The following is a 16,460-nucleotide window of genomic DNA, read 5'->3' on the forward strand; positions in this document are numbered from 1 at the left end:
ACGTGTTCTCCCTACCATGACAAAGGTGGATAAAGGTGGAAAGATTTCATGTAATCCATGGACACCAGTGAAGATCACAAATCATTGAAGAAAAAATATTCAGAGCACTGTCTAGTGGGTCTATATGACCCAACTCCCAATGTTAAAGTGCCTAGGATAGCACAAGGGTTAAGGCAGATCTCATGATTCACTGTGATGGTGGGAAAATTGTCATGTTTGGCGCCTCCTGCTGACAGACCAAAGAATAAATCAGCCCTGTTTTGAATCTTTCTTGCCGAGGATTTATTTTAACATTCAAAAATATAACAAATAAATGTAGACGTTGTGCTTGAAGACATCAGTAATAAAGGGTTGTACAGCCCATCCTTTTATTTCATATTTCACATTGTCTAGAATTTTTACTGTAATGCGTTTTGTGATTTATTGAGACACTAACTTAATATACACATAAACACTGTTCAATTTATAACTTTTTTTTTAGACAACGGCACCTTAGATGTATTATAAAACTATTTGGGCAAAGTCGATTTTATCTTTCCAATTTTTTTCATACATCTAAAGTAGACAAGGAAGACAATTTTCTTTGTCTTGTTTTGTCTTCATCTTGTAAGTGTTCCGGATGTGTCAAAACAAAAGTAGTAAAATAATGATGGTACTAACTAAAATTATTATTACATTAATATTTTAGCGAATTTGCTTGAATAAAAGATTAGTGTTCTTTAAAAAAAAAAAAACTCTGGCTTATTTGTTTACTTTGGTAAATTCAAAAAGAAATTATGGAGCGTTAAGTTTCATACGTCACTTGAAGGCAGCACCAAGAGACAAGCGGAAACAGTCCAATCCCACTTCCGATTGCCCCGCCTTTTTTACCCATCATGCCCTTGAGAAATTTCAAAACTCATTCTTTGAAAGTGAAAATTGAAAATCTAATAACACATACGTGTCATTTTCCAGCAAGGCTGTGACTGTATCGAACATTGGCCAGTAATTTAGCAGGTTAAATTTTCCGTGCTTACCTAGAGTGAGGAGGCTGTTGTCTTTGTGTATTTGCTGGCGCACACCACAGTTTCGTTAAAAAGGGCTTCTGCCGTGAATGGTACAGGGGAGGGGAGTGATCCTCTTCTCCCTTGCGGAATCGCTATCAAGAGATTTCGGAAGCACAATTTTTGCTACTTGAGGCTGCTGGTGCTCACTGGTCCCGGCGCCTCCATTTATTGTTTGAATAAAAAAAGATACGATGTAGAGGATGGCAAGTTATTAAACATGTCGGATGCTACATTGACGTCAGAGTGATACATGCTCTTGTACAGTTAGTAATGCCTTTCACTTTTAATTAAAGTACCAAGTTTGCTTTTCATTCGAAATTCAGCCTAAAATTGAACAGAAGGGCCAGGCCAGGAGCTGACACACGGCGTGTTTTGGTAATCCACCTCATAAGAGAAAGAAAAAACATGGAGTCTGGACGAAAAGATGTTTTAATTTCATTGAAACTATATATATTTCAATGTGAAAATGTTTAAGTTTTGTTTCTTCTTCAAAACTGTGGCTTTTATTCTAATTTTTGAGAAATGAGAATAAAATGGGTTGATTTTCCTCTGGGAGGAATGCAATCTTAAAGAAAGGCTGCATTCAAGTGGTGCTGGAATGATAGGAAAAATGACAATCCGACTTGAAGACACATGAATGTTAGAAAAACAACAAAAATTGCAAAACTACAAGAATGCAGACTAACTTTCTGCACCAAAACAGTTCAATTTATTTGTCACCATCTATGGGGAGACACCAGAATTACAGGGGAAAATTGATTCACAAGAGTTAATATTCAAATAATTTATTTCAGTTTGGCCAGATTAAATTGTTTGACGGGTCTCATATGGCCCCCAAGCTGTAGTTTGACCACCCCAGCTCTAAATCATTCAAGTCAGACATGTCCAGACTCCGGCCCATGGGGCAAATGCAGGCTCCTTTAATGAATCAGTAATCAGCGGCCCCCAGCATCTTCTAAAATCGGTGTACAATTTCTTGATTGGGGTTGGCTGAATTACATTTTGAGCCGTTGTAAACCTGTGGCAACAGTGTCACGTGACATTTTGTAGCTCATTTCTTAAGTGTTGCCTGCAAATAAAAAAAGACAAGGTTGACAGTGAAGGCCACCACTTCCAGGACAAGGGGACATTGGTATTGGTATATGTTTTAAACTGTGTCTTCCTAAAATACCACTTAGACTGCAGCTGTTTTTAAGGAGATCTACATCAAGAAGGCCTTAGAGACGAGATGCTAACTAGGAGTGAACAGCTATAAAAAAAAAAACGAACAACTTGACTGTCATTTTGGTAAAAACATAATTGTTTTCTATGGGAAGAAATGAAAAGTATGCCGTTGCAACAAAATCTTGATTAAATATTTTATTATTTGCATAGAATAGAATATCAGGTTGATTGGTTGGCCCTCAAACATTTTCACCAATCTGGCTCTCCATGCAAAAAGTTTGGCACTGATCTGGACAGCCAGGAGAAGCTGAATAAGCCTTTCAGGCTTTTGATGGTACACTGACTAGGCTGAGTTGGTCTCATTTCAGACAGTGGGCCTGCATTAATGACGTCATAGTTTGTGCTTTCTGCACTCGCATTTCTGACTGGAGGACACTGCGGGACATGTAACACCCTCAAATCTGCACAATGTTCACGTTTGAATGAGTAAAACTGAGTTTAAAAGAAAAGTGTCGCGTCTTTAAACGTTCCTGAAGAAAAATGGACTGAATTTAGACGCGTGAAAACAGCGCGAGCGCTCTTCTGCAGGAAGTGCCGCTCTGTAAGCTCAGCGCGCATGCGCCGCAGTTCTCCACAATCTAGGGATGCGTTTGTCTTCATAAACGGTAGGCACGCGCCTTTTTCTGCGGGGCCGGTTAAATAATGTGCGGGTTTGAATCCTCTACCCTGCGTGACGGTGGATTTTTCAGTGCGGGGAGGGGAGGGGTCCTCGCTTCCAGCGGCAGCCGGGCTCGTAAAGAACGGAGGGGCAGCGCCGCGCCGTTGTTCGGCGTACGTGCCGCCGCACACAGACGTCATTTTTGGGGGGAGCGGAGCGTTAAGATGAAGGCACGCACGGTTCACAGCAGCGCGGCACGCCGCCGTCACTTTTAACGCAACGCGGCTCCCCTTTCGGACGGCACGGGTCACAGCAGCGTCCATGTTCAACACGCACACTCCTCCGCGTTAGCATAATGGCTACTGCCGAGCAGCTCCGGAGAACGGCGGCCAAAAAGCAGCAGCTCCCCCGCGGCGAAGACGCCACCCAAACCGTCCGCCTTCTGGACTCTCCCAGTCGGAAAAACGACCTAAAAGTCGCCGGTAACATAAACAACGGAACGATAACGGAACGACTAAGTCTGCCGTCGAACTACAAAGGTCTTAACGTCTTTTGGAAAACAAAGGCGCCCCCATTCTCACACTCACTGACACACTCTAAGCAGCCGGGGAGGGGGGGCTCTATTTGAATAAACTTCGCTTCATATTTGCTAAACATTTACGCTCGAAAGTTGTTTGTTTTGTTTTGTTTACAACTTTACAATCACCTTTTTTTTAATGAGTGTAACCAATGTGACAAAACAAACTTTATTGACAAAAACAATAGCGTCTACCTCAAGAAGAGTGTGAATTGAAGAAAACTTTATTGTTCCCACAAATGGAAAAAATAAACATCCCAAATGATGAATTATTATATTTAAATATTACATAAAACGAATTTAATAAAGCTTATGTTAATGAAAATCAAACTGTTCTTCTAATGATTTCATGATATTTAATATTTATATTTTTGTCAGCCAAACAAATGAATAAAGCAAAACATCAAATTTGTGATAAAGTGATAAATAGCAGTTATTTCTGTAATTGTTTTGCTGAGGGCTAAAAATTTATTAAAAAAAACAAAAGAAATTCTAATCTAATTTTATTTTAAACTGGTTTCATGAACAGGGCAGAGAGGCTCACAAGTTCTGTGGCTTTGTTTCGGTCAGATGAGGGACCTCCTTGACACCTGTTGCGTGAATGCTGCGCCTCCCCTGTAGTCCACGGCAGCGAGTGCGATGGCGACCTCTGAACAGGTCACAGTGTCCGTCGGGGATGTGATGATGCTGAAGTCCGAGGGTGATGGGGACGCTGAAGACCCGAGTAAGACCCAGGTCATCCTGCAGCTGCAGCCTATCAGCACTGGGTATGTACAGAGGCCCTGGGGGGTGGGGGGGTGCACTCTGTGGTCTGTTTGGTCTTCTGAGAGGATGTGATTGTCTTTTTCAGGGACGAGTCTGCTGAAGCAGACGCAGCTGTCATAGCGGTCGAATCTCAGTCAGGTAAGAAGGAGAAACGCTGCTGTTTGAAAGGGTCAGGCTAAATGCTGGAAATAGTTAGACCCACTCGAATGAAAATCGTGTTTTTGTTTGTGTTTTTAACTTTTTCTTGCAGCATGATGGAGGTCATGTATAAAAACCTTTCATATTAAAACTGCCTTTCTGAGTATTTCCTTATTCAAATCGGGACAAATCAGCTGCAGACCAATGACGAACGAAAAAATGACGATTGAAAAAGCTCTCTTTTGTGACACAGCAACTGAAACCGGCTGGCTAAAGTCTCTGATGCATCCAATTATAGACAAATGAATCCATGTATGTCCTCATTTTCCTCTGCTGAGCCTCTATAATGCTCGTCATTTTTGTTGCACCACTAATGTAAACTAGTGGGAGAGCGACTAAACAAATGGATGATGGAATATCAGCGGAGGCTTACTTCTGCCCACAAGTCAGAGGCGAGTTTCTGATGAACTCTGCGCAAACTGTGACCAAGAAATCGCCTTTTCTTTTAATTATTTTTTTTTTTAAAATAGCAAAACCATAATATAAAGATCTCTGGAACACTTTTACAATAGGTCATAAGATGATTGGAGTGGGACTTTCAGAATATTGAAGTTATTTGTCATAAAAAAAACAGTTCCAAATGTTTCCACTGCTTCACTCGTTCCATTTCGTCTCCACAGATCAAGCCGAAGCCAACGACGTTGAAATCTGCTGTCCCATAACGTGCGGCGACAGCAAAGCCGTGCTGCTGATAAAGAAGTTTGTGTGTCCAGGAATCAACGTCAAATGCGTCAAGGTTGGAATGTTGTCATTGCTTGTCAGTCTAATAAGGCAAAAACATGAGGCTGTTACCATAGTCACATGATTAAAAAGACTGTTAGTTCAAGATGGAAAAAAAACAGTTTTTTTGTTACTCTGGGAACACTTTTACAATAGATCAAAAGATGATCCGAATGGGACTTTATAGAGGAATTTATCCAGATGTTAGAACGAATTCTTATCATTTACATCCCATAATTGTCCACAGCAGAACAGAATCACCTGAGCACAGGTGCCTGCTCACTTTTGCACAAGTAGATTATTTGTATGTGTGCAGAAATGATACATACTTGACATGTGTCTGTGTGCATACGTGTGAGCTGATCTGTGTTGTGTATGTGTAGACATGTATGCGAGTGAATGTTTTCTAGAGCCAACAGGTATATTTTGAGTGGATAAAAATCTATCTTTTGATATAAATCTACATTTAGCAGTAAAAATGATCAACTTCCAGCAACTTGTTACCTTTTTTGTAACTCTACTCCCTCCTACTTCTCAACCCCCCCCCCCTTTTTTTTTTACCCTTATCCGCCATTTGTAATATCTCCCTCTCTCCCTCTCTTCTCTTTTCTGTCCTGCCCCTAAAAGAAACATTTAGAAATATAACTAATCTAAATAAAGTTTAGCCTCAAATGCAGAAGGAGTTTATACAAATATACACCTTGTGTGTCTGAAGATTCATAACTCCCTATTGTAACATTAACATCTGTCCAACACAAGAGGCCTTCACCTCTGATCAGTTTGAAGCTGCTGGACAGGACAAGTTTAAAAAAAAAAAAGATGTACTTTGGGAAATGAAGTCCACTAACACTTTTACAAGTTTGAGTCTCTGATTTCAAAAGATGTCCCACCTTTATGCTGCCTTTGATCAAGAAGGCAGAAGTGACTTAAAGAGCCGTTTGTCTTAAATCAAAGGAATGAAAAATATTTGAACTGATTTTAGCAACAAAATAAGGTCTTGGTGACAGAAAAACAGGCGACACCGTGACTTCCTGTTGTGTTGATGGCATTTCTGGTTTACCTCCACATGACACGGCTGCAGTACCAAGATCAGCTGATCAGTCCTAAACAGTTTGTGCACATGTCAGGAAAAGCCACTCTAAAAGACTGGAAAAGAGCCATCAGAATGGGAGGAGTCATGCTCAGGTGAGATGCAGGGGGGGCCAGGTTCCTGCACTGCTGTCAAAGTCCTTTCTTCCGGTTGTGAAACCTTCTGCATTTGTCCCACGCAGAAAAATGATGGACTCGGGTCAGCTGGACTTCTACCAGCACAGCACCCTCTGCACCAACACGTGTCGCAGCACCAAGTTTGACCTTCTGATCAACAACACACGCTTCCCCCCTGACGGCCTCACCACGCCCACGTCCTCTCAGGGTGAGACCGCACGCACATGCTTACTGAGGAGGCTTTCAGTTGACTCAGACCTCCAGAGAAAGATTTTGAAAAGTTTCAAACAATCAGAGAAAGAGACGCATAGAGTGGGTTTCTTTCCGAAATGTTGTTGTTGAGAGAAACAGAAGGATTTTTGTTTCCTGTTGCTTTCACAAGAGGTCCGATGGTTTTAATGACTTCCTTTTTCTATATCTATAGCGCAGAGCATTCTGGGTAATGGCGGGGCGTTGAGCGAGGACAGATCTGACATCCTAAAGACAGACTGGAGTTACAGCCCTGTGGAGTCTGGAGACAAGAAAGGAACCAATGAGATTTCAGGTCCTAGATACCCCCCTCCTCCTCCCACCCTGACGTTGCCATAGTGACAACAGTGATTGAGTGTCCTCTGTGTCCTCCGCAGAAGACACGCTCAACTTCTGGAAGGGCATTGCAGATGTGGGCTTACTGGAGGAGGTGGTGACCAACATAAACACGGAGCTGATGCAGATGCTGAATGGCGTGCTGGAGCGAGCTCACGAACCCCCCATACAAGACGCAGGTACGTGTCTCTGACGCAGAGCAGGAGCTGCCGGGAGAACGGAACATCTGTCATGCTGCTGCCGCTGCAGATGAGCTTGTTCCTCCCTTTCTGATCGGCTGCCACACTGATCCCAGATTCCTGTCTGGTAGAGGTGGCCGTGCTCAGTAACCTCGCACAAGTCTTCGACCTGCTGGACTCCGTCAAGAAGATCTTGGAGAGGAGGAGGCAGCAGACGGACCCGAGCCAGGAGCAGGTCCTCAGCGTGCTCTCCAGTGAGTGCTGAAGCTCAAACACCCCTTCAGAAGCTGCTCACTGACTTACAATGACATTTTAGGCTCATTTATTTAGTCTTTTTTAAACTTTAATCTGTACATCTACAAAACATTTGTTTTTATCTGCTGCGTTTGGATGAATTTTAGGCACAGAAAAGATTTTTTAATAAATATTTTACTATTAATTGTATAAAATAAGCCTTTTACATGTGATAAACCAGTCTTTAAAGTCCCACTCCGATCATCTTTTGATCTGTTGTAAAAGCGATCCAATTAGTCTTTTAATTATGATTATCCCGCTTTTAGCCATAATCTAACAACATGTGTTGTTTTGTAGTTAATTAGAAATTCACCTCTCAGTTGTGGGCGGGGCTGTTGGCAGTCCGTCCCCCTTTCCTGTCCCGTTGCTGCAACCTCTGAGCAGGTTGCTTGTGGTCCACCCAGTGTATTTTTTACAACAAAAATATTTCTTTTTTTCTGTCTGCTCCTGATTTACAACGATTTGAATTTAGAAATACTCAGAAATGCAGGTTTGAAGCTTCATTTTCTTTCTCTATGTCCTCCACCACCAGAAAAATACAAGTTAATAACACCAAAAACACCACTTTCGTTGGAGTGAGATTTTAAAAAGTCAAAGATGAGTAACTAAACTCCCTACACCTGTTCATGTTTTTTTTACTGACCTTAATTCACGCCAGATTATGAATGTGACATCTCAGTACAAACCCATTGGAGGTCTAAAGTCTTCATCTTAATCAAAAGTGTTACTTTTCTTTCCTGAAGATCTGGAGATTCAGCTGGAGGAGCAGAGGAAGCAGCAGCAGGTGCGAGCTCTCCTCTCCTCACCCCACACGGCCAAAAGCAAAACCCCAGTCAAACGGTCCACCAAGAGGCCCCGCCTCCACCGGCCCGCCTCCACCACCACCCTCCTATCGTCCCCCGTCACGCAGCAGGCGGCGCTGCAGCCGCAGCAGTTCACCGTGCTGTCCCCCATCTCGCTGTCATCGGTGGGGCAGCCTTTCACCGTGGCGGGGCTGCCCCTCGCCTCGCTGGCCCAGTCCTCCAACACCGTCACTCTGCTGCCCGCCGGCTCGCAGGTCTTCACCCGATACATGGTGGCCGGAGACGGGAAGGCTGACACCATCACCCTGCACCCCTCCTCAGGCATCACGCTGGTGGGCACCACCGCCATTCAGGACTCGAACCAGACATTGGTCAGCCCCATGGAGCTGGTCCACCTGAGCCAGCAGGCGGGCGACGCGGAGGTGCAAGACGGCACCGTGCTGGTGCAGCAGGAGGTGATGCAGGGAGAGGGGGAGTCCAACCAGGAGCACACAGTCATCGAAATCAACCCCAATCCTGTGGAGCAGGCGGTGGGGATGATGGAGCTGCAGCTGGGCGGGGAGGCGGGCGAGGACGCCGCTGCCATGGTGATGCAGAGCGGGATGCAGCTGACGATGGGCGCGGAGGCAGGCGAGGCGCAGTGCCAAATACAGGAGCAGCAGACCGAGGGCGTCCCGGGGCTGCAGCTGGACGCCAGCGGGGCGCTGTCGGGGATGCAGATAGTGGTGATAGAGGAGAACGCTCAGGAAGAAAACGAGGTCAAGTGAGGATGCCTCTGCTTCTGCAGGGATAGACAAACACTTCATTGATGCACAAACACCTCAGACTGCGGCGCGCAAACGCAGCAAAGGAGCTCTGGCTTCACGACTCTGCTCTAAATTTGTCGTTTTGTCCGACCAGTAAATGATAGAAAAAACAAAAGAACTGATCCTTTTTTTGATGAGGTTTGTGGCTGCAGACTGAATAAACAAAACAAAAAATGACTCCGCCCTGCCCCAGCAGAGCCTTCATGCTGCATTTGCTGACCCTGGGAAATGAGGAGACTTGAGAATAAATCTCCTCGTTCCAGGTCAGATTATAATCCCATAAACCGGCAGCACGCCTTCATCTGTCGGATTGAGAAATTTTAGAGCAAAGTTGTGACGAAGCTCCATTTCCCTTCAAGCCTTCACAAGCAAACACAGTGAATGTGAAGTGGGTGGGGCCGCAGCGACGTGCTGGTTGACCCCCATCCCATCCCTTCATTACCTGAAGCCGTGTTGGTGTTCCTGGAAGTGCAAAGGAAGGAGGGAGGGGGGCATCGCTCCACTGTTTTTGCGCTGCGTGCCGTTCCTACAGGACCTCAGCGGAACTGTGTCTGTGCTCGCTCTGCCTTCACCAGAGCAGAGGATAAAACAAACTGCATCCGCTCACATTTGCCTGTTTTTCATGTGTAAATGAGTGAAATATTTATTAGTTTTCAGACTGTAGAGATGGAGCCGTTTACAGAGCCAACATGGATTAATTTAAGCTCTTATTATTGTACACACCAACACAGACCTGACTTGTGCTTTTGCAATAATTTAATTTAACAAAGGAGAATATTTGCTGACAGAATTTGTAATGTTTTAATAACAGATTAAAGAAACAGTGTTGTTTTGGTGTTTCACCACTAGAGTGTGCTGTGTCTTTACTCCAGGAAGGCTCCGTGTAGTATTCTGCTGCTGGGCTGTGAGCAGAGCTGGGGGGCAGCAGGGCTTCTTGGTTTCCACCTTAAGGTGTCAACCGTCTTTTTCTGCAGGTTCAGATGGGCCACATTTCAAACCAAGGCCTGAAAACACCCATACATGAGGACATGGCTCAGATCCAGAGCTCTGGTCTCAAATGACAAAGGTCCAACGCGGTCATGAGCTGCTTTTAAGTCCACAGCATCTAAAAGGCTTCTGATGGGCAGAATAAGAGCCCGAGGAGGTTCTGATTCTACCGTATTCAACCAGAAATCATCTGCAGGGGACCATAAGAATGTGAGCTCTCATCAGGACCAGAGTTCAGGCGAGCTTTCACACTTGCCAAACCAGGACAACGACCAGAGGAAACATCTGGATTGGACCTGATGCTCCCTCAGTAAGTGGTAGAATAGAATATCTTTATTTAGCACTTTTCCCAGAGCGAGTCACAAAGTGCTTTACAGAGAGCATAAAATCATATCAAAACAGAAAAAAGGAATAAAATACAACAATATTAATAGTAAAACAAAACACAGTTAAACGTGGTAAAACTAGGACTAAATCAACTAAAAGCTCTCCTAAAGACCTGAGATTTAAAACACTCAACGGAGTCGATCTGACGCAACGACAATGGGAGGGAGTTCCAAAGATGAGGAGCAACAGCTTGAAATGACAGATCTCCTCTGGTCTTAAAGCAGGTTTTTGGAGTGCTTAAAAGATTCTGGTTGGAAGACCTCAATGATCGGGCCGAAGAGTATGAAGGTTTAGAAGGTCAGATAAGTACGTCGGAGCTTGACCATGCAAGGCTCTAAAAACTAAAAGTAGAATTTTAAAATCTATTCGAAATTTGACAGGTAACCAATGTAAAGCAGACAACAGAGGAGTGATGTGTGTCCGTTTACTGGTTCCTGTTAAAAGCCTCGCTGCTGAGTTTTGGACAAGTTGAAGACGGTTTAGAGAACGTTTGCTTCTTCTTTCTCTTTCGGCTTTTCCCATCAGGGGTCGCCACAGCGAATCATCCTTTTCCACCTCACTCTATCATGAACATCTTCTACCCTAACGTTAGCCAACTTCATGTCCTCTGTTAAGACATCCAAATATCTCCTCTTTGGTCGTCCTCTTGCCCTCCGGCCAGGCAGCTCCATCTCCAACATCCTTCTACCAATATATCCACTATCCCTCCTCTGAACATGTCCAAACCATCTCAGTCTGGCTTCTCTGACTTTGTCGCTAACACAGGCAACATGAGCCGTCCCTCTGATGTACTCGTTCCTTATCCTGTCTAACCTGGTCACTCCTAAGGAGAACCTCAACATCTTCATCTCTGCTACCTCCATCTCAGCCTCTTGTCTCTGTCTCACTGCTACCGTCTCTAACCCATAGAGCAGAGCTGGTCTCACCACTGTCTTGTACACCTTTCCTTTGAGTCTTGCTGGCACTTTTCTGTCACACAACACTCCTGACACTTTCCTCCACCCGCTCCAACCTGCCTGCACTCGCCTCTTCACCTCTTTTCCACAATCCCCATCACACTGAACTGTTGACCCCAAGTACTTAAACTCCTGCACCTTCTTCACCTCAGTCCCCTGTAACCTAACGCTTCTACCTTGATCCCTCTCGTTCAGACACATGTATTCTGTCTTACTACGACTGACCTTCATACCTCTTCTTTCCAGAGCAAACCTCCACCTCTCTAGCTGTTCCTCCACCTGCTCTCTACTCTCACTGCAAATTACAATGTCATCCGCAAACATCATTGTCCAGGGAGATTCCTGTCTTACCTCGTCTGTCAGCCTGTCCATCAGCATAGCAAACAAAAAAGGACTCAAAGCTGATCCTTGGTGTAGTCCCACCTCCACCTTGAACTCCTCTGTCTGACCTACAGCACATCTCACCACCGTCATACTTCTCTCATACATGTCCTGAACTACTCTGACATACTTCTCTGCCACTCCAGACGACCTCATACAGTACCACAGCTCCTCCCTCGGCACCCTGTCATACGCCTTCTCTAAATCTACGAACACACAATGCAGCTCCTTCTGACCATCTCTGTACTTTTCCATCAACATTCTCAAAGCAAAAATGGCATCAGTGGTGCTCTTACAGGGCATGAAACCATACTGCTGCTCACAAATCTCCACCTTCTTCCTAAGCCTGGCTTCCACTACTCTTTCCCACAGCTTCATTGTGTGGCTCATCAATTTTATTCCTCTATAGTTGCTGCAGTTCTGCATGTCACCCTTGTTCTTAAAGATCGGGACCAGAACGCTTCTCCTCCATTCCTCAGGCATCTTCTCACTCTCTAGAATCCTATTGAACAACCTTGTTAGAAATTCCACTGCTGTCTCTCCTAGGCACTTCCATACCTCCACAGGTACGTCATCAGGACCAACGGCCTTTCCGCTCTTCATCCTTTTCAGAGCCTTCCTAACCTCATCCTTTCCAATCTCTGCTACTTCCTGCTCCACAACAACCACATCTTCCTCCCTTCTTTCCCTGTCATTTTCCTCGTTCATCAGCTCCTCAAAATACTCCTTCCATCTTTTCTGTACACTCTCTTGGGTTGTTAGCACCTTTCCATCTCTGTCCTTAATCACCCTTATCTGTTGCACGTCCTTCCCATCTCTGTCTCTCTGTCTGGCTAGCCTGTACAAGTCCTTCTCTCCTTCCTTTGTGTCTAACCTGTCATATAGCTCATCGTAAGCTTTCTGTTTGGCCTTTGCCACCTCTCTCTTCACTCTACGCTGCGCTTCCTTGTACTCCTGTCTACCTTCCTCAGTCCTTTCTACATCCCACTTCCTTTTAGCCAACCTCTTCCTCTGGACGCATTCCTGTACTTCCTCATTCCACCACCAAGTCTCTTTACCGTCTTTCCTCTTTCCAGATGACACACCTAGCACCTTCCTACCTGTTTCCCTGATAATCTCTGCTGTAGTTTCCCAGTCCTCTGGAAGCTCATCCTGACCACCCAGGACCTGTCTCAACTTCTGCCTAAATTCCTCACAAGTTTCTTCATTCTGTAGCTTCCACCACTTGGTCTTCTTTTCTGTTTTCCCTCTCTTCTTCTTCCTGACCTCCAGAGTCATTTTACACACCACCATGCGGTGCTGTCTGGCTACACTCTCTCCTACCACCACTTTGCAGTCATTAACCTCTCTCAAATGACCTCGTCTACATAGGATGTAGTCCACCTGAGTACTCCTACCTCCACTTCTGTATGTCACTCTATGTTCCTCTCTCTTCTGGAAGTAAGTGTTGACTACAGCCATTTCCATCCTCTTCGCAAAGTCCACCACCATCTGTCCCTCCAGATTCCTTTCCTTCACACCAAACCTGCCCATCACCTCCTCATCACCTCTGTTGCCCTCACCAACATGCCCATTAAAGTCTGCTCCAATAACAACTCTCTCTCCTCTGGGAAAACTCTCTATGACCTCATCCAACTCACTCCAGAATCTCTCCTTCATTTCTAAGTCACAGCCAACCTGTGACGCATACCCACTGACTACATTCACCATCACCCCTTCAATTTCTAACTTTAGGCTCATCATCCTGTCTGAGACTCTTTTCACTTCTAGAACACTGTTTACAAACTCCCCCTTCAGAATCACTCCTACCCCGTTTCTCTTCCTATCAACACCATGATAGAACAGTTTGTATCCTCCTCCAATACTACGTGCCTTGCTGCCCTTCCACCTTGTCTCCTGCACACACAGTACATCTACCTTCCTTCTCTCCATCATGTCTGCCAGCTCTCTGCCTTTCCCTGTCATTGTGCCAACGTTAAGAGTCCCTATTCTCAAACCTATGTTCCTGCCTTTTCCCTTCTCTCTCTGGCCACGGACCCTTCTGCCTCCCCTCTTTCTTCGACCAACAGTAGTCAAATTTCCACCGACACCCTGTAGGTTAACAGCATCGGTGGCGGTCGTTGTTAACCCGGGCCTCGACCGATCCGGTATGTCTAAAGTGTTGTGGATGATTCGCATGGTTATTTTGGCAATTTTTACGCCGGATGCCCTTCCTGACGCAACCCTCTCTATTTATCCGGGCTTGGGACCGGCACAGAAGTTACTGGCTTGCAACCCCTGTGGCTAGATTATTAGAGAACGTTTGCTTAAACAGGTAAAAAGAGAATTGCAGTAATCTAAAAGAGAGGAAATAAAAGCATGGATAATTGTTTCCAGGTCTGATCGAGACAAGATACTTTTTAATTTTGCCACATTCCTCAGATGATAAAAACAGTTTTTTACTATCTGTTTTGAGTGACCTTCCAGGGACACAGACCTGTCAAACAACACCCCAAGATTTCTGAGGCTTGAGCTCTTGAGCTCAGACACCCAAGGTGTTGTCTGATGGAAGGGATTTTGTGTTCAGGGGCAAAAATAAGTGTCTCGGTTTTCTGGGTATTTAGGACTAAATGATTACTGTTCAGCCATGTTTTAATTCTCGTTTAGCAATTCAGCAATTTTTTTAGTTTGTAGTAATCATTTTCCGTGAAAGAACAGTAGAGCTGGATGTCGTCTGCATAGAAATGATATGAGATGTGGCTAAATTGATCAATAAGTTTCCCAAGAGGAATCGTATATTAAATAAATAAAATAGGGCTTGGTACAGAACCCTGGGGAACGCCACAAGTTATTTCTTTAATTTCGGAGCTTGAAGAACCGACAGCCGCATTAAATGTTCTTCCACTAAGATATGAAATAAACCTGACCCAGAGAGACCATAGTCATTGTGAAGCCGTTCAATTAAAATGTTATGATTCACAGTGTCAAAAGCAGATTTCAAGTCTAAAAGCACGAGGACAGTACAGGACAGTATTGAATTTCCCCAATGTGGGATCAATAAAGAATATCTCTAATCTCTAATCTCTACTCTGGCCTGAATCAGCTGCCATAAGCACATCATTTGAAACTCTTAGGAGAGCTGTCTCTGTTGAATGGTTCTTCTCAAAGCCAGACTGAAAAGAATCTGATATATTGTGTTCTTCCAGGTACATATTTAGTTGGTGGTCTCAGAGTTTGAAGTTGACAATCCCCGAAACAAAATGGTTCCACCCCCCCCCCCCCCTTTTTTTTTTAAACTGGGAGGACCAAAGAACCGTTTTATTTTGAGCTTTTAAAGTTCATTTTACAAATTGCTTGTTCATGTTAGGGTTGCAGTAAGTAACAGAAGCCATAAAATAAAATAAAATAAAAAACAAATAATAGAAAAAGTAAATTAAATCAAGAAAAAGCATTTTTACACACAAAAGATTCTGGATTTCTTTTGTCAAGTCTAGTTTTTAGGGAGTGTCCAGGTTGGGTTATGCACTTGTTGGATGGTCTACCTTGTTGCCATGGTAACCCTTCCAGCTTCTCAAAGACGAAGGGGTCAGTTGGTGAATTTCCAAAGGTTCCTTGGAGTCACGCTGCCCTGGATTGCCTCTGACGGTGGTGTTGGAAGACTTCCGGGACTCTCAACGCCAAAAGTGGAGCAGAAGGGTGAGGTGGGGATGTGCCTGGACTCCATCTTACAATACACACTTATGGGCTCACATCTGGTGTGCAGACATGTCTGATGCATGAACTACTGTATGTATTGACATACAGTCCTGACCAAAAATATTTGGACAGAGACACATTCTTTTTAATTTAGTTTCTGTACATTACCACAGTGAAGTTTAAATAAAACAACTCAGATGCCATTGAAGTGCAGACTTTCAGCTTTTATTCCATGGGTTGAACAAAAAGATTGCATACAAATGTGAAAAACCAAAGCAATTTTTAAACACAATCCCTTCATTTCATGGGCTCGTAAGTAATTGGACAAATGAAATAACTGAAAACAAAATGGTCATTACTAATATTTGGTTGAAAGCTCTGTTGGCAATGACAGCCTGAAGTCTTGAACTCATGGACATCACCAGATGCTGGGGTTTCTCATCCTGAATGCTCTGCCAGGCCTTTATTGCAGCGGCTTTCAGTTGCTGTTTGTTTGTGGGCCTTTCTGTCTGAAGTTTAGTCTTCAACAAGTGAAATGCATGCTCAATTGGGTTAAGATCAGGTGACTGACTTGGCCAATCAAGAATATTCTACTTCTTTGCTTTAATAAACTCCTGAGTTCCTTTGGCTGTATGTTTTGGGTTGTTGTCCATCTGTATTATGAAACACCACCCAATCAGTTTGGCTGCATTCACCTGGATCTGCGCAGACAGTCTGTCTCTGAACACCTCAGAATTGGGCTGCTTCTGTCCTGTGTCACGTCATCATTAAACACTAGTGTCCCAGTGCCACTAGCAGCCATGCACGCCCAGACCATCACACTACCTCCACAGTGTTTTACTGATGATGTAGTGTGCTTTGGATCATAAGCTTCTCCACGCCTTCTCCATACTTTTCTCTTCCATCATTCTGGTAGAGGTTGATTTTGGTTTCATCTGTCCAAAGAATGTTTTTCCAGAACTGTGCTGGCTTTTTAGATGATTTTTTAGCAAAGTCCAATCTAGCCTTCCTATTCTTGAGGCTTATGAGTGGCTTGCAACTTGCAGTGTTCCCTCTGTATCGACTTTCATGCA

General features: G+C 44.3%; 1 protein-coding gene and 1 non-coding gene across 6 annotated transcripts; both read left to right on the plus strand.

Moving 5' to 3' along the window:
• The first annotated feature begins 1,073 nt into the window (after positions 1-1,073).
• On the plus strand, positions 1,074-1,209 carry LOC111948275. The gene has a single exon (XR_002874231.1). It is a non-coding gene; the product is annotated as a U11 spliceosomal RNA (small nuclear RNA).
• Positions 1,210-2,756: 1,547 nt separating this feature from the next.
• Positions 2,757-9,846, plus strand: LOC101156508 (glucocorticoid modulatory element-binding protein 1). 5 transcript variants are annotated; one of them, XM_011481064.2, is made up of 10 exons: positions 2,757-2,875; positions 4,016-4,212; positions 4,296-4,348; positions 5,029-5,144; positions 6,210-6,313; positions 6,400-6,542; positions 6,759-6,878; positions 6,961-7,098; positions 7,215-7,352; positions 8,136-9,846. In XM_011481064.2, exons 2-10 carry the CDS (start codon positions 4,085-4,087, stop codon positions 8,960-8,962), a joined length of 1,767 nt encoding a protein of 588 aa, XP_011479366.1. In that variant the 5' UTR covers positions 2,757-2,875; positions 4,016-4,084; the 3' UTR covers positions 8,963-9,846. The 5 variants fall into 5 exon arrangements, with proteins under 5 accessions (XP_011479366.1, XP_011479367.1, XP_011479370.1 ...); XM_011481065.3 differs by having other exon boundaries at positions 2,793-2,875; positions 3,975-4,212; XM_011481068.3 differs by having other exon boundaries at positions 2,827-2,875; positions 7,230-7,352; positions 8,136-8,962.
• The last annotated feature ends 6,614 nt before the right edge of the window (positions 9,847-16,460 follow it).

This window comes from Oryzias latipes, chromosome 11 (assembly GCF_002234675.1).
Source record: "Oryzias latipes chromosome 11, ASM223467v1".
Lineage (NCBI taxonomy): Eukaryota > Metazoa > Chordata > Actinopteri > Beloniformes > Adrianichthyidae > Oryzias > Oryzias latipes.